Genomic DNA, 17,143 nt, shown 5'->3' on the forward strand with positions numbered 1-17,143 from the left:
AGTGGGCGATTAACTTGATAACAAAATGAAATCCGGTCAGGGGTCTGCTTCACTCTACAACATGCTCCTCAAGGGGAAATAGGTCAGACAGTGAAGAAGTCTGTCCATCTGCCCTCCTGTCTCCTGTGTTTTTTTTCTCCATGCAGGATGTGGCATGTTAGTGGGGTCATTTTTGTTAAGTGTTTTTTTGGTTTTCCTGCCATACTCCATTTCATGTGTATTTACTGTGTTATTTCCATACACATCAGGTATTTTCCTGTTTATGTGTGATTATTGGTCATGTATCATTGGCTGAGTGTGCCTAACTGCGGCAAAGAGCTCTGTTTGCCCTCAGATCTGTATATGCTTGTACATCCCATGTGCAACAACCACTGTATTGCTTTTAATGTGTCTCCTCCTTTGTGACTGTCACTAAAACTGGCTTTTTGCCAACACTTACCCTGTGAAAATCTACATCGTGCAGCAACATTAAGAGTAAGTTCTCATATTTTACCAAAAAAAGACAATCGGATGAGAAATTTTGTTCAGGCAACAACCCTGGTTTAGAAGTATCCTGCTATCTTTTAGTATCTTTTCACTGTGGACATTTTGTGGTCCTTCAGTCTCAGTCCTTATCAAATCTTTATTTGCTGAGTAAAGGCTGTCAAATTTTAGGTAGTAGTTGACTGAACCAAGCCATTTTAAAACTTAAATCCATGAAATTTTAATGCACCTTTAGTTTTTAACCAGAGTGAAGATATGACCTCAGGATACAGTTAGCCACAGTACCACCTATCACCCACCACCCTCCCAGACCTAAACACCCTCTTGCCATTCCCGCCCCTATCTGGACCTTACTCACAGTCACAAAATACTGCCCTGCCCCCTTCGGGGCTGGTGGGTGGCCTAAACATCTGTAGTCGATCCAGGAGTGCTGTCGATCTCTAATCTGTGGTATTGCATGTCTCGGGCAGGCAAGCGGGGGCGTCGCAGCAGTGCAGGATCACTAGACAGCAATATGGAAGTAAGTTTGAAGCAGCTGGTATCCAAGCTACTCTCTATGTGATGATGTGCACTGTGAAAACACACCATTTATTTTTGGTCTTACACCTTCTTTGCTTCATAGACACAGTCCATTTGTTTGGATCATTTATTTTTCTTCCTGGGATGCCTGCTTGCCTCAGTTAGTGTCCATGCATGGGTTGCCTGCCTCTGATCCTGCCCCCTTTTTTGGAAGCCAGAGATCTGTTTTGGTCATTTTATATGACCAATATACAGTTTATCTTCAAACCAGCATGACTCTACTAATCCCTCCCCTTGTCACCTGTCTTTGTCTTTCATTCACATAGAAGAGGTTTTCATTTGGTTCTTCTTCCCTGTAGCAGGGTTTTGTTCTGTCCACCTCCTGCACCTTCTCTTCCTGTCTGGGTCTTTTTTCTCTTATTCAGAACTTATCTTAAATGCTGTGTAAGGTTCAGGGAGGAACTTAGCCTTCATAGCCAGAGGTCTACTGATGGGCTTCACAGGGGCTTATAAAGATGTGGATTTCATTCATTCATCTTTCACTCATTTCATGTGTCCATGATTTCACGTGTTGGGACCCTGGAAATTTCATTCTGCTTTCAAAGACGTCATATGGTCTTTCTCCAGTCTTAGATAAAGCATGTGCCAAAGGAACAGCTTTTTTTTTTGTTGTTTTTTTAGGAGAAATCATACCTGGATAATGAGTAGTGTTGGACTGGAACAGGGGGGAAAGTGCCCAGGCCTGTTGTGAAGTCTGCACACACAGAGCTCAGTTTTTCCTGCCTTCTGACTTCTAGTTGAATGTGTGGATGACACGTTTGCCTGTCATATCCTCTGCATGCGGAAACTATGCCTCCATTGATTATAACAAGTTGCATGTGTGAGGGTTTGGCACACTGACTGCAGTGAAGATGATGTTTTTATACCCTTGTTAATGTTATTACTTATGCTTCTTTTGGTAATTACTCCTGATACAGTTTTACTGTTTGAAGCCAGTTTTCTCTATCGACAGAGCTTCTTTGATTGTAGACTCTCTATATCAAGTGGTTGCCCAAGCTGAATTATTCCTAGTGTTGCTGCTGCCTATCATGAAAACATTTTAGTTTCTCATTTGCATGCCATATAACATTTTGCTACTGAAAGACAACTATGAATTCATCCCACTGGTGCTTATCAGCTGTAGATTAGTATCTGTTGTGCAGAAGCACTTGCACAGTATCTGACAGAGTTGCTGTTACCTTCTTTTTTTTTTTTTTTTTTTCCCTCCTCCAGGGGTCCATCATTAGCAGTCCACACACGCGCCGAAGAGCCACCACGCCGCGTGAGGGTCCACCCCGTGGCCATCCTTCCATCCCAAACTCAGCATCGACTTCCATCCTTGGGTCACTCTTTGGCAGCAAGCGAGGCAAACCGTCATCTCAGAGCCAACCCCCTTTCCCTCCACCCTGTCACCCCACCCTCATTTCCCACAAGCCCCACCCAACCAACCTCCACCACACAGCACAGGCAGCACATGCAGTACAGGCCCAACTCCATGGTCAACATTCCCAGTACTGCCAAGTCCCGCAGAACCCACCACCTTATCATCACCACCACCACTACCACCCCCCTCCCCACACACAGTACCACCAGCATCCAGCCTATGCCTCACATGCACACCAACACACCCATTCACAGCACAGCCATTACAGCCAGCATTCCCATCACAGCTCACACTCCCAGCACGCTCCTCACCACCACAGTCAGCAAGCAGGTTCGGCACCTGGCGGACCCAAACCTAAACACAGTGGCATCAGCACCGTAGTGTGATGCTCCTAAATACAGGAGAGGAGATGTGAGGAAGGGAACTTAATGAAGGAGGTACAGTTGCTTACACCAAAGGGACTGACAGCATAACTCTATGGCCTGTCCACTGTGTTTTACTGCTGCTGTGATGGTCACATGCAGTCACCTTTTTCCAGCTCCAGGTCCGGATGGAAATCGGACTCAAATCTTCCACCAGGGGCCTTTACAAGTTTGCCTGATTATGGGCTTGGCCCTGTCAGGGTTTTGTGGAGTTGGGTTCTGTATAGGAAGATGCTCTTTGTTTGCCCACACACACCGCCTGGCTGTGTTGAAGGGAAAGTATATTTTCTCATCAAGCTGGTCCCCACCGCTTCATTCCCTCTTAATTTCACATAATCAGGAACCAAGATGACCTGAAACAAGAAGATGGTTGACTGTTTTCTGTCACTATGAAGGCATAATTTCTTGTGCACAGCCTTTCGGAGGCCAACTTACAACTCTTTAGTTTGAAGATCATATGTACATGCTACTATCACATGAATGCTATTTGTTGTTGCCTCCCGTAGAGCTCATCCATAGTGAAAAACCTAGATATCATCATTTCATGCAAACTTAAATCAAAGGACCGGTAAACAACTGAGTCAACGTCTCAGTCATAGTAGTACTAGTGCTGTATTTAATGTAGATGACAGCTATATGTGTTGTCTCCTAGCTCTCATAAATAAATGTGCCAATTATTAATGCATAATCTATTTAGTCAAGACTTCATGTACAGTATAGTGTGCGTAAAGTAATTTGTAAGATTATACTTACAATTATTATTATTGCAAAAATGAATTCTATCAGTATTATACTGATTCTGTGGTAAGAGGGCGTAGATCTGAAAGGAGTGAACTCTCATTCAGTCCGACCAACAATCTATTCTTGAATTCTTGCCTTTAAGGAGCCTCTGGATGGCAGCTGTTGCATATGGGCTTATAAAGGCTGTGCTGTCACAACTGAAGCCTCAGGGCAGGCTTTTACTGTCAGCTCTCAGAGATGATCAAAAAGACTTGTTGGTTCTTTTACTCTTGGTTCATTTCTCATACTGTGGCTGCTTAAACTGTAAAAAGTAATGAAGATTTGATATACACTACACTACAAATAGACCCACAGAATGCATAACAAGTCTGTTGCCTTTTTACATATGCAACAGCTGCTCTCTTGACCCTTTGAAATCAAAAACTGAAACACTTGTCAATTCTTCTTTTGCCTTGTTTTGTGTATTTTTTACTCACCAACAAAGTTTGGTGAGTGAATAAAATCAGTCCTTACATAGAGAAGTCATATTTCATCTCTTTTCTATCATATGTGCAATATCTTTGTACTGATTTTGTACATTAAGAACAGGCCAGGTGTCCTTCCGATTTCTGCGTTATCCATGTTGCATCATTTATTTATTTATTTTTGTTTTTGACCCCTGTCAGAGTCTTGGTAAATTAATGTGTGGCTGTCCTCGTGGTCTCCTGAGAGGTACAGACATGGAGTTCAGTGGAATGTCTAGTAAGTGATTTTTTTTTTTTTTGCATGTAATGTTATTGATGTGAGGCTATCCTCTGCACATGTATAACAAATCAGTGTTACCATAGCAAGTTTAAGTGCAATCATGTTCAGACTTGTACTGAGAGTGGAAGTCTGTTATCTTGTTGGACAAGATTCAGGTGAAAAAAAATCTTTTTTTTTTTTTTTCATTAAAGAATATATAAATACACAGTTCACAGTGGAAAGAGGAATGTGTGTATATATTTTAATAAAAGGAATATGCTTCTCTTTGGGCTGAACAGAAATATTTTGCTGGATAAGCACATATGAAAGACCGCTTTCATTTTTTCAGGTAATATACAAAATGCAAACTGAACAAAGGTATATGGGTATATGTAAAGAATAACTTTCTACATTCTACAAATAAGAGTCTATTCTAGTGTGTAAATTAGTGACAGTACTGTTGTCCCAATATTCAGGTTGTAAATGTATTTTAACATTCACAAAGAAAACCATTAGCATAAGTCAGGCTAATTTTCACATATTTCAGCTCATGTGAATTAACAAAGAAAATTCAGATGACAGACATATCACACATGGGACTTTAATGATCAGTTGAATGTGTCTTTACATTGATTTCATAATTTTTACTATAATTCTGAAATCATAGGATGATGTTAAACCGAGGAATCTGTTTATTTTGGTGTGTGTTGTAGTGCTTCAAATGTCTACAGTCATTACTTGTGAGAAAGTACCCCAACAATGCACTGCATGAATCTGATGCATCATGTGTCCTATTCACTGTGAGCTGATGGGGAAGAAAATCAGCCTATAAATTTTGACCTCTGCTTTGGTTTTGATTAATTTGGAATTTCCTAACGTTGATGTGTTCCTGTTGTTCCATGTTAGGCTGGTAGTTATTGAAGCTCAGCATGCATGTCATCAACCAAGCCATTGTGTAAATAACAGTGCACTTCCATTGCTGAGGGCTTTCATTGTGTAAGTATGGGATTTTGATGTGCAAATGGATGAACTGCTTTGTAGGAGAGTTTATCTTTATGAAGCTGTAAAGGGACCAAGACGGGGATTCATGGAGTTGTACATAATGTGTATATGACCAGTACCTATTCTGATATCTGCAGTTAGGATCAGGATGTATTTACATCACTTCAAAAATGGATGTAGGGGGTGAAGTATGAACATATCGATTGTCTTAACCTCCAGCGGTCTTGAATTGACATTTGCTGTAGAAGTCAAAAACAGACTGTTAGAAATTTCGCTGCCATTTACATCCAGCTTCTTTCATACATACAGCACTGCACACGCACATACACTGTGCACACGGACAAACGTTTCACACATCCTGCTGCAAGCTGTTCATTCTGGCGTGGGACACATTTTTAAAAAAAAGACAAGAATGGCCTCATTTATATGTGCATTCTGTTTGTACAGTGAGTAGTGAGTCAGTAAGACCCCCAGTTATTGTAAAACTTCCAACTGTGACAATGTTGAGAAAGCAAAATAAACAAATATATGACTTATGGTACGCATGTGTTATTTTTGCTCTCCAGCGTATACAGTTTTACCACTCATCTCTGTGTGACTCAAAGGAAAATTAAATTAAGTATTTTTTTTGTGTGTAATGCTTTTCACATTAGTGCTTTGTTTTAAGGCTCTCATGTCTTCCACTTCCAGACTCCCACCAATACTTTCCACTAGTGTTGCAGCATTTCCACTAGAGGTCCTGCATTAAAGTGCAATAAAATGAAACCGGAAAATCTGTGACATTACACCACCTATGGGTGAAAAGTGTACCTCCATGGATAGGCAGTGAAAATTTATTCATATACATGCCTCTCAGCTTTAAACCATTTTACTGAAGCTGTGGAAATTGGACCTTTTTTTTCTTGGATTGTAGGTCTTTTTTTGTTTTTTTTGGAATTCTGCCTCAGTGTATGTCCGTCCTGCTTCGGAGCTCAAAATTTCCATTAAGTAACATTTTAATTTTGGCCTTAAGCTCAGTCAGTATTTGGCTGACAAATAGCTACATTCAAATCCACAAAGAGCTCATGCTCCTGGCTGTGTTTTGCAGTAAAGTGCACTGCAGTAGATGTCTGTAATATGTCCTATGTGGGAGGCCTTCAGCTGGCCTCCACCACTGGTTTTAACAGATCTACTCTTATCTCTTTAAGCAGATGGATTTCCTTCATGTCAAATGCGCCATAACTGCTCAGTGTAACTGGTGTGTTCCTCACACTGACGTGGTTCTGTATTTGGTGTACGATCATTCTGACTTTAATAACACGTCATTTATGGGAATACCTTGAGGTCAGGAGAACTTTTGAAATACGCTCAAGCTCAGTAATGACATTGGACTACAGCTGTGAGTATATAATGATATTTTAAGGATGACAGGCTCTAAAGAAGGTTATCAAGTTGGCTCAACTCTAAAAGGTTTGTATTCCTTTTAAAATATTGTGATGGGTATTTGACATTTATTTTGTTAATTTGCCCTTATTTGTTACAGCTTCAGGGTGCGCGGGGACGTTTGATTTAGTTCACTTATTCACTTTCGGCATAAACAAATTAAAATTCCTGCACTGTGAGCCTCTTGTGAAGCATCCTCAGTAGAATAACCTTTTCCTTCATCTTGCAGGATGTGCTCCAGTTTAAGCTTAGCATTATTCCTTCTGTGGGCCTCATCAAGTGCACACGCTGCTGGTCACCCATGCCTATTTTCAGTGCTCCTGTCTACCAGCCTTCAAGTCAACTGCAGCACTTTAAACCTCACGGAGCTGCCTCCTCTGCCCTTAGACACCACAGAGCTCCATGTGCAGGACAATAGGCTCACCTCAGTGTCTCCAGGCCACTTCGACAGACTGGTTGGTCTGAAAAAGGTCTCACTATCTGGGAACCCCTTCCACTGTGACTGCAGGATCCAATACCTGAGGAACTGGTTGCTTAAGAACAGAGCTATTGTTTTAACAGAACCCACCTGTGCCAGTCCAAGTTCTGTGGCTCAGAGAGCCATCTCTGAACTCAATGATGACTTATTTTCCTCCTGTGTCCAGGCAAGCTGTATTAATGTGGCTTACAACATCGTGATGGGAGTGATGCTATGCTTTGTCATTGTTCTGCTTCTGTGGAGCTTGATAATAGCCAGAAAGTCTACCTTCACTCTGTACATAGATGAGCGACATTCAGGATTCGAGGCAGACTCATTGCGCTCAAGGAAGCCCAAGCACAGGAAGAGGCTGCACGCTGTGGTGTCAGAGGACAGCACGGACTTAGATTCTCTCATTTGTGCTGAAAATCTAGAAAGGCCACTTCTAAACATGGAGTTACTGCCTCAAGTACTGGATGTGTTGCACAAGAAGCACAATATAAAGATAAAAGCTACCTGAGGGACCTCTTTGTCTACTACCGTGAAATGACATGTTGCAAAAACACTAGTCGCATATACAGGATGAGGACAGTAGCAAGGAAGCACAACAGATTTCTTTGTGTTTTTGCAATAAAGATGATCTACTGCACATCCAAAGCCTTGTCTCACAATACATTTTACTTTTCCGTACCATGTAACCTAATTGCAATCCAGTGATGTTAAAGGATGATGATTAGACCCGTTAACATCTTGGCCACTTCCAACAAGATGTGGCTCATTTCTGATTGAAAAGAAAAACACAACAGTTTACAAAACCTGTGCAACTCTTCTTTATATTTTTATGTATTTACAATTAGTGAATTACTGAAAGTGGTCAAAATGGAGAATTAAATACAGGATAAAATAAGTGTTTTAGTTAAGTGTTTACTCCTGGAATTAAAATTCCTACCTTACGGTGAACAGGTTATGGCGGAAATACAGAACATTTAACAAAGATGGAAGTATGGAAGTCTGATCTGTGCAAATACTGGTCAAGACTCTCACAGCTAGACAAAATTACATGACAGTACTATCAGAGGACAGTATTGCACATCAAACAGTTGTTTTTACAGTACATCTCATACTACTACTCATATATTCATGCATAGATTTTCCAGGATAAATGAGTAAAGAAACGACTAAAAATGCAAACAATAAAAACACACAGCAATAAAGGTCTAATCTCAATATGATCCTTAAAAACACTGGTAAATTCGTGTAATAAATATAGGACGATTTCAGGATTTGTAATAATCTAAAACATTACTATCTAAAAAAATACGCAGTGGGCTCAAATAAGGCAGCTCTTACGCTTTTTCTTAATGAAGAACAGGTCATTAAAGACAGAAAAAACAAAAAAGACTGGTCGACAGTAACAGTTAAACAATACCTTTTCTCTAAAATTGATCTCAGTGATAAAAGATTTAAAGTGAACCCATTTTATATCAATGCCCTGTCAGGTGGTTAAACAATGTCCACAGTGTTAGGCTCCTACAGGCTGATGCCCTAAATGTTATACCCAATTTAATGCTCCAGGCTCCTCCACTAGGGTCGCCATTAGCACACAAACTGCTTCAACCTCTATTGAGGCACAAACTTCTCCTGCTCAAAGATGAGGCCAACAGCTTCTGCCACATCGTGGACAATATGGCCTGGCTCCACTAGCGCAGGGTCAAATCTGAAGTCCCTGTGTCCGTGAAACACAGTCTCTTTAATGCAGTGGTTGGCATCAGATGGCACCTCTGCGTTAGGGTCGTACACCCCTGTACAGACCAGGACAGACTTGCAGGAAGTAGCAGAGGGCAGAGCTAGCTCGCTCTCCCACAGGTTATCGATCTCCTCCTCCTGGGGCACTGCAGTGGCAGACCCTGTGGCGGCCACCATCTTCGCCACAGCTTTGGGGTTCTTTCTGGAAACTCTTTCTTCCAGATAGCGGTTGTATAGATTAGCGCCATAGATGTCAGTCATGAGGTTATCCCTGAGAATGCAAAAGGCAGTGTGCACAAAGTTAGCCTGGACACTGATAGGGGCAAGATTGTTCATATTTTCTGCTGCTCTTCACTTCTCCGCTTATGGTGCAGTAATTAATGCATTTACATATTGCTGGAATGCACAAACACAGAACAGCTTTACCAGCACAACTGCACCATTTAGGACAAAAAGTTAAAGTGAAATACACAGATCTAGCGTGACTAGTTCACTGGCACGTTTGTGGGCAGCCGAAACGCTTTTTTATTACTCAGATGAGAATAGTCATGAGACTTCACCAAAAGTGAATTCAGATCACGGTACAAGTCTTAGCATGGCCTTAATGTATTTCATATGGTGGGAACTACCCTTGCAATACAAAAGGAAACTTGCTGTCTCACCCTATACCATAAAGGGAAGTGATGGGAAGTTTCCACTGCCGCTGCATGGCCTGGAATCTGATGAGGTACTCTGCAAAGTGGTAGGTCAGCTCACTGGGTTTTCCCATGAGAGCCTCGTACTTTAGGTCTTTACCAGTTATTTTCTTATAGATGTTTTCTAGGCACACAAGAAATGTTCCATGGCCAAACCTGTGTGTGACAGTGGAAGACAAAAAATACACTGACTCATTCATTTGGGAGTTTCAAAGGCTGTGCTTTAGTTGATGTTAAGAAATCTTTCAAATTTACTGTGACGGTGCTGATTTTTGAAGGTTTACCGTGGGGAATGTGCCTCAGCCATCCACATGAGGTCCATATTGCAGGCCAGCAGGGGAATGTGAGGCATCTTTTGGGTTTGGTGAACATTGTTGAGGTTACCATTGGTCAACAAAACATCAATGATAAGCTGCAGGTTGGTCTCCCATCGAATTGGCTCCCCAAACAGGACCACAGCTGGTTTTGCACATAAAAGATTGACAACAAATCTCTTAGATATCAGTGATGTTATATTAAAAACCTGACAGGGCAGATGTCAGTGAGTAACAGCTGAGATGTAATAAGAGGTATATGTTCTTACCTTCAATCTTAGGGTGGTTGCTAACAGGATTGGACTGAAATGAACGAAGGAAGCCTAAGTACAGGCCTTTGCTGATATGTACGATTAAAGAACACGATATTTCTATAATCACAATTTGTTTTCTACACCTAATTTCAACATCTCACCAGCAGTTTGGGTCTCCTGTTGTGATCCACCACGTCCAGTAATGGGTATGATTCCCTCAGCATATCAACACTGACAACATTTTTAAAGCCCACACTAAAAAGCGTGTGTTAAGGAGAAATGAAGAGCATTGTTCAAATACAACTTTAAATAAATCATGTGTAGAAAACATCATAAACTGATTTTCCAGGATACTTTTTAGCAATTTCCAGGACTGGTCCTTGTCCCGACACCAACACACATTTGTCGTGGAACTTTTTAAACATCCTCAGGGGACTATGGGACATGATCACTTGATCTTGTGTAATCTGGAAATGGAGGTTAATAGCAGAGATGGTGTGGGGACACCATACACACATGAATAAGTGGATATTTTGTGTCTGTCTTAAATTACACATAATCTGCATAAAACAGTCACAAAGTCACAACAGAGATTTGGCTCAGCAGTGTTGATAACTCACAGGTACTCCCAGGATGTGAGAGAGTTGGTCTGCTTTTGTTTGTCGGAGGCAATTCCCTGCATTTGTGACGAAAACAACTGGCACGACAAACTGTCCCTGAGAGTCGACCAACTTCTCAAACGCCTTTTTTGCAGCAGGGATAGGCAGCCTTCCCCGGACAAGTACGCCATCAATGTCGAACAACAGTCCAAAGCTGGGCTGTGCCTGCAGGAAAGAAGGACGAACACAGGTTAATAGTCCACACTGTGAGCCAGAAATTAAACAGTGTCTTTTCACATGTCAAAAAATGTGCAACATAATGCAGATGGGGGAAGAAGACTGATCTGAAACACATCTGGTCAAAATGACCAACATGGGGTGAAATGAAGATTGACTAAATACCTAATGGGTTAATGATTAAACATGACCAAAGAGGTTAATTTGTGACTCAATCAAAAGCTTCAACAGCTTAAAAGAAAAGGAATCACAATTTCATAGCAGAGCATCATTTGTCATGTGAAGTTCACTATATAACATGTGTATTGTCTGTAGTTTCCACACAGGAGGGTGAATTCCTAATAAAATCAGTGACATGGTTGGCAATAAGGCTCCTTCATGAGAGCTCCACCACTCAGGGCAGCCACAGGGAGTCCATATTGGGAATCCTATAGTGACACAGCATTGTTACATTATTAACATAAGAAGTTACAAACAGTCTCATCAAGCAGATGTGTAATAAATGATTTTCTTCTTCTTCTCGGTTAGTTCTGTAACCGGGGCTAAAGGAAACAGAAACGCGGTGTATCAGCGCTTGTTTTTCTCGTGAGTGAAAACACAGTAAGCTGCATCTGCTGATGTTTTCATCTTGGCATGCAACACTGTATCCACCGCCGATCTGAAACAGTTCAGCAACAATCTGAAAACCGCCGCTGATCGTCTTGTCAACAACCTTATTGTTTGGCTGAGCCGAGGCGCAGCAACAAGCTCCAACTGTACCTTGCTGTGAGACTGAGTTCCGCAAAACCCGCACCGAGAACCGACAATCCCAGCTTTTCGTCTGGCTTGACGGTTACTCAGGGGGTACAGGCCCCGGTAAAACTGCAGGAATCCCCTCATCTCCCGGGTGTAAAAAAAAAATGAAACAAAAAAAATGGCTCAAACTGGCCCCACTTGAATGATGAGCCGGCTCGCTCCGGCAGAGCTGGCTGCTCCTAGTCTTTTTTCTCGTTTATTTTCTGGTCTTGAATCTGACTGGGCGACAGCCGATGACGACATGTGAAGAGTGGGAGGATCTCTGGCTGTATCTCTAGCGGAAGGAGCTGCATCTGCACCGCAAACCCCTGCTGCCATTTTAGACACCGAGGTGGAGCTTACAATGCGCTCCTCTGCACAAGCACATCTGCAGGTCACTGCGGCAATCCACGACCCTAGTGATCACCATTAGCCCTACGTCTTTTCTCATCAGTGTCACCTTATGTGAATTTTATTGTTCGTAGTCACTTATGTATTGACTGTAGGAGGAACAACATGGATGCTCGTGAAGTCTCCATTTTACGCATAGACTTCAGTTTCAGGGCGCCACTCGTTCTTGTCGCAGCAGGCAGTTCTCATGTCCTTAAATATGCTGCAAGAAACCAAAACGCAACATCCCCTTTCCACTTTTCTCACCATGGTGTGTAAACGAAAGCCCCTTTGGAAAGCATCCACAGAAGAGCGACTGCACAAAGATAATGAATGTACAGAGCTTATGTTGAAGAGGAGGGATGCCATTCAGCAGATGCCAAAGTACTGCGACAAAGCAGAGGCACCAGAAAACAGCTTCTTTTTATGAGCCAGAGAAAAGATCCATTTTAACCCACAAATCAAGCGACGTGTTTATCTAGCAGAATATAATTGCATAAAGGCCTAAATGACCTGTATGCAGAGACCTGTGAAGAAAACGCATTTAAAAACACATATTGCATTCAAATCAGACAAAACGTTCTCCCCGTGCTCCTCCAGCTTTATTGATAGTTTAAAATTACATTTCTATTTTCTAGGACTTCAGTCGCACTTTCCTTCTCACTTAAAAACTGAGTACAAGCAAATGGTATTTATACAGTAGTCTAAGTGATATTGTACAAAAATAACATTTTGATTTCTGTGAAAACATTTTTCATTCCCAAATAACTCCTAATTCTGCTGTTCTGACAACTGCGTGATGTTAAATTTTGCCAAGGTAAAAAGAAAAAAAATTCCAAAGCCATTTTAAAAGTAAAAGTCTACCTTGGACTACCAAGTGATATTTAAATTGTAAACAGATTTCTATAAAAGAACATGTTTCTTTTAATACCTCCAAAATTTTTATCTTAACAATATAACGCAGTTTGCTATCGCCCACTTAGCTGCTTGTAGGGCTGAAATGCATCATGTTATGAACTGTTTCCATGTCATACTCTCTTGGCCAACTCATATCCCACTAAAACAAACCAAAATAACCATACACGGAGGTTTGGTTTCTACTTACTCCCTTCTGCTATCTCATTTTACTGAGACTCACTTCAACAAGCTCAGAGGTCCTATAGATTCCCATGTGTTTCGTCCCATTTATTCATCTCTGGTCACCAGTGGCTTGGAAAGGGGGGTTCTTTTACAAAGCATTATACATAACACCGCTACCAAACTAAAACATTTTTGTATTGAATGCAGAAAGATTTTTTTTCACCCCTTTCATTGTATTACATGTCAAGAGGCTCACTGGCCTGGGACTAGCCTCTGTTAGCCAACCTTTGGCCAGTGAAGAGGATTCAGAGAAAATAATACAACCAACCATCAATCTGAAAAAAAGGAGGGGCAACAGAGGGCACTGATTATGCGGTGGCTTCAATGGTGCACTCTTTTGCCAGGTGGCCTGCCTTTCCGCAGTTGTAGCAGTTAGTCTCGCTGGCTTTACTGCAATGCACAGCAACATGGCCAATCTCGCCACACCTACAGGAGATAAGGAACACAACAGGCTCACTTTAAAGGTGCGTAAAGTAATTACAATGTGTAACGACAGACATTTTTAATACAGTGCTGGGAATGCTCCACAGGACAGCAAGGCAACACTCACCTGTAACATTTCACCTTATCACAAAGTTTCTGGATGTGGCCAAACCCACCGCAGGAGTAGCACTTCTGCTCGTTGGCATGGTCACAGTCACGGGCCATGTGACCAGCTTTCCCGCAGGTGTAGCAAAGCTGCTCCCTCTCCTTTTTGGGTTCCTTGCAGTCCCGGGAAATGTGGCCACTCCTGTGGCAGTTGTAGCATGCTTGAGGAAGGGGGGGAAAAGTCTGTCAAAAACCTATTACTGTCAGTTTTCAAAAACAAATCATTTGGTTGGAATAAACATAGTTTATGTTACGGTAAAAAGGTTTTTTTTTTTAATTATTTTTTTATTGTGTTCCAATAAAATATCACTACACAACAAATTGAAGAGAACAAATATAAGAGCGAGAACTGCTATGCACACCATCCTCAGTTTGGTCACAGTCCCTGGCCATATGTCCCTGGTCTCCACAGCGATAACAGAACAGCTCTGTAATGACACAGACAGATTAATATGCAAAGATGGAGAGAAGACTACAAGGTGCTTTTTAATGGCTTTAATTCCCAGTGTGTTTCTCCTCACATTAATATGCTTCATCGAGAACTTTGTGCTGAGACTTGTCTATAATCCCAAATACCTAACTACAACTGTACTAGTAATGTAAATACAGTTTAAAACAAACAAAAAAAAAAGCTTATTTTGTAATGGCTATTCTGTATTTGGTGTTGCCTGAATAGTATAATGTACCCTTGCCTCGTCCCCGGCCCCTGCCGCGTCCACGTGAACCACTGGCATTAGGACAGTGCTTGATCCAATGCCCGGAGCGGCCACATCCAAAGCATTCACTGTTGCTGCTCATCTCCATTACCTAAATAAAAGACACAGAAGCATAAGTAAAATTAAGTTTAACACAGTATTTCAATGCATTCCTTTACACTTTGCTGCACGACTTTGTGATGAATAATTTTGATTTGACCCTCAAATCATAATTGTGTGTACAGGTGTGGGCATTCTGGTAGAAAGTGAGATTTTATTTGTGTCAAATTTGAGTGCACGATCATGCTTTTGAGGGACACCACATAGTGTTTTCATATGTTCTATATATGAAGCAAGTGTGCTTTTGGACAATCAGGCTTCTGCTGTTCAAACTTAAAAGCATGAACACTTTATTCTGGTCACTATCCAGTAATTCCATTTCTTCCACTTAAATACTTTTGTTCTACTATGCACACCCACACTATTTGTCATATTAGTGAAAGGCACTTGACATCTGCAGCTGTTCACAACAGGGTACAACTGTAAATGAACAGCTGTTACACTAATGATCCAATATTTTAACAGTGCAGCCAGTGTACACAAGGTGGGATGAGTGCCGTGACATCAAAAATGACCTGATCATGGATATAATCCAAACTACAATACTTGTGCAGGGCTGTCCCACAAGGACTTTTGTCATTGCTAAGTCACAACTTTCTCCTAGCACTGTCAGTCTACCGTAATAGTTACAAGGGGAAATCTAATCTATGCTCAACTATAGGGTTTAACTGGCCATGGGACAACACACTAACAACTAAACTAACTTACATGATTTCTTCAAAGCAATCATGTTGTTATTGCCATCGGCCAAGCTCCTGTCGCTGCTGGGGCTTAAACACATCAAGTGAATACAAATCTGAGTCAATAAGAAGTTATTCGTCTCGCAATGCGTACCCGATGTAAGTGGTCTCAGTGTAAGATTAGCATAGCGTACTTGTTGCTTCTAAGTCTTACAATGGTCACTCGATTGTCTGATGGGCCTCAACTTACAGCTTGCATAGTAGTGCATAATTAGTTACTAATATATAATTAATTTATGTACAATCAGTGCCTGATACCTGTTAGCGAAATACAGCTGACTTTAGACTATGCAATGCTGCACGTCGCTGACTACCACAGAAATGGCCATGCCGTGGATTGCAGGCTAACTTGGGAAGCTAGCTGCAGAGGGCAGTCACACGGCGTCGTGTTATGGTGATTTAAGGTCTGCTAAAACAACGAGCCCGGAACGAAAACAAAAGTTAGTCGTTTTAAATTTGCCTACAAGCAGTCAGTCTGAAGAAAGTAAAGCAGACAACGCCACCTCAAACTGTTTTTGGCATCAAATGCCAAAGGTTGGAGCTGCGCTAACGTCGGCCTAGTCACGTTGATTTTACTGCGCACTCGCGAGACACTGTTACTGCTAGCTAGCACACGCTAACCCACCACCTCACGATATCGGCGAAGAAGCACGGTTCAGTCGACGATTACTCTTTCTTCTCCAGTAGGAAAGTGTCGATACGACCCGCATAGCGATTAAGGTTGACCGTAGATGGGTTTCGACGGGTATTGAAGTGAATATACCATAAAAACAAAATTTCCCGCGCAGGGCGCACACACCAAAGTCGTTGTGACAAGCTAACATTAGCAGGCCGGACTGGTGCCGATGCTCCGTTAGTAAGACCAAACCAAACCGCTGCGTTTATACAAGAAAAAACGCCCAAGCGACAAGGTTTCGCTGCTATCAGATTTAACATGACGCAATTTAAAAATTTACGGATACACAATATGTACCAGTTTACATTTTAGAGCGGTTTTATTGCTTACCTTGTTGGCTACCTAGCTATGTCAGTGTTTACGCCTCCTTCTTTGCGCTGCATGCGGTGCGAGCAGGAGTTCCTGAATTGTCATTCACAGAATCCAGTAAAAACCTCTACAGTCATTGGCTGAACGCTCTTCAAGTAACCAATCAGACACGAGAATGTCTGGACACCGCCTCTACGAATCAGCCAATCATGGACCTAGAGTGATCCCTTTCTCCTAAATCGACTGACCCTATTCCACCAACTTATTTTTTTACCATTAACAACTTCTTAACATTGTAAACAATGGAAAATGTTAGATTCTAGCTCATAACTGTATATACCACTGCTAGTATTACTCATACAACTACTAAAACTAAAAATCATAATGAAAACAAATCGTGTTCTGAAACTAAGAAAAAAGGGATAGACCGACAGGCCAGTGAATTTTCAGATTGTGAAAAACCGATGAAAGATCATCAAAATCTCTTTCTAGGGAAGACTCGGTCAAGTAAGCAACATCACATTTATCAAGAATTATTTTAAACTATAATCCTAATCTCTGGTAATGCTAATAGTCTCATGAGCATTGATCAAACCAATAAAACTATGTATGCTTAAGTCAGTGTAAAGAAATATCAACCAATATAATCTTTCTGTAGTGTAAAGTCTACCTAG

The 17,143-nt window shown here is 41.5% G+C and overlaps 4 protein-coding genes across 12 annotated transcripts in view; 2 read left to right on the forward strand and 2 right to left on the reverse strand.

Moving 5' to 3' along the window:
• The window catches only part of LOC113145229 (IQ motif and SEC7 domain-containing protein 1-like), an 80,239-nt gene extending 74,385 nt beyond the window's left edge, over positions 1–5,854 (forward strand). For 7 of the 8 annotated variants that reach the window (XM_026331678.2, XM_026331679.2, XM_026331682.1 and 4 more), the window contains 2 exons: positions 954–1,003; positions 2,275–5,854. In XM_026331678.2, coding sequence (XP_026187463.1) covers positions 954–1,003; positions 2,275–2,811 — 587 coding nt within the window. In that variant the 3' untranslated portion in view covers positions 2,812–5,854. The remainder of the gene's footprint in view (positions 1–953; positions 1,004–2,274) is intronic. The other variant, XM_026331685.2, reaches the window with a different exon arrangement.
• A 659-nt stretch (positions 5,855–6,513) lies between these two features.
• gp9 (glycoprotein IX platelet) lies at positions 6,514–7,849 on the forward strand. The gene is made up of 2 exons (XM_026331686.2): positions 6,514–6,762; positions 6,965–7,849. The coding sequence occupies exon 2, from the start codon at positions 6,966–6,968 to the stop codon at positions 7,710–7,712; it is 747 nt and encodes a 248-aa protein (XP_026187471.1). The 5' UTR covers positions 6,514–6,762; position 6,965; the 3' UTR covers positions 7,713–7,849.
• A 157-nt stretch (positions 7,850–8,006) lies between these two features.
• Positions 8,007–12,052, reverse strand: LOC113146269 (haloacid dehalogenase-like hydrolase domain-containing 5). The gene is made up of 8 exons (XM_026333654.2): positions 11,797–12,052; positions 10,822–11,025; positions 10,556–10,668; positions 10,363–10,456; positions 10,217–10,250; positions 9,918–10,092; positions 9,601–9,789; positions 8,007–9,209 (listed from the first exon to the last, which is right to left on the reverse strand). The coding sequence occupies exons 1-8, from the start codon at positions 11,914–11,916 to the stop codon at positions 8,813–8,815; spliced, it is 1,326 nt and encodes a 441-aa protein (XP_026189439.1). The 5' UTR covers positions 11,917–12,052; the 3' UTR covers positions 8,007–8,812.
• A 724-nt stretch (positions 12,053–12,776) lies between these two features.
• Positions 12,777–16,605, reverse strand: cnbpa (CCHC-type zinc finger, nucleic acid binding protein a). 2 transcript variants are annotated; one of them, XM_026333353.2, is made up of 5 exons: positions 16,491–16,605; positions 14,622–14,736; positions 14,292–14,357; positions 13,892–14,090; positions 12,777–13,767 (listed from the first exon to the last, which is right to left on the reverse strand). In XM_026333353.2, exons 2-5 carry the CDS (start codon positions 14,731–14,733, stop codon positions 13,650–13,652), a joined length of 495 nt encoding a protein of 164 aa, XP_026189138.1. In that variant the 5' UTR covers positions 14,734–14,736; positions 16,491–16,605; the 3' UTR covers positions 12,777–13,649. The 2 variants fall into 2 exon arrangements, with proteins under 2 accessions (XP_026189138.1, XP_026189136.1); XM_026333351.2 differs by having other exon boundaries at positions 14,616–14,736.
• Positions 16,606–17,143: the final 538 nt, after the last annotated feature.

This window comes from Mastacembelus armatus, chromosome 7, assembly GCF_900324485.2.
Source record: "Mastacembelus armatus chromosome 7, fMasArm1.2, whole genome shotgun sequence".
Classification (NCBI taxonomy): Eukaryota; Metazoa; Chordata; class Actinopteri; order Synbranchiformes; family Mastacembelidae; genus Mastacembelus; species Mastacembelus armatus.

Coding starts and splice junctions, on each gene's coding strand:
- gp9 (XM_026331686.2), top strand. CDS start 6,966: ATGTGCTCCAGTTTAAGCTTAGCATTATTCCTTCTGTGGGCCTCATCA.
- LOC113146269 (XM_026333654.2), bottom strand. CDS start 11,916: ATGAGGGGATTCCTGCAGTTTTACCGGGGCCTGTACCCCCTGAGTAAC. Junction 10,457..10,555: donor GTCCTGGAAATTGCTAAAAA/GTATCCTGGAAA, acceptor CACGCTTTTTAG/TGTGGGCTTTAAAAATGTTG. Junction 10,251..10,362: donor ACAGGAGACCCAAACTGCTG/GTGAGATGTTGA, acceptor CGTTCATTTCAG/TCCAATCCTGTTAGCAACCA.
- cnbpa (XM_026333351.2), bottom strand. CDS start 14,733: ATGGAGATGAGCAGCAACAGTGAATGCTTTGGATGTGGCCGCTCCGGG. Junction 14,358..14,615: donor GGGCCGGGGACGAGGCAAGG/GTACATTATACT, acceptor GTGTCATTACAG/AGCTGTTCTGTTATCGCTGT. Junction 13,768..13,891: donor GATAAGGTGAAATGTTACAG/GTGAGTGTTGCC, acceptor TATCTCCTGTAG/GTGTGGCGAGATTGGCCATG.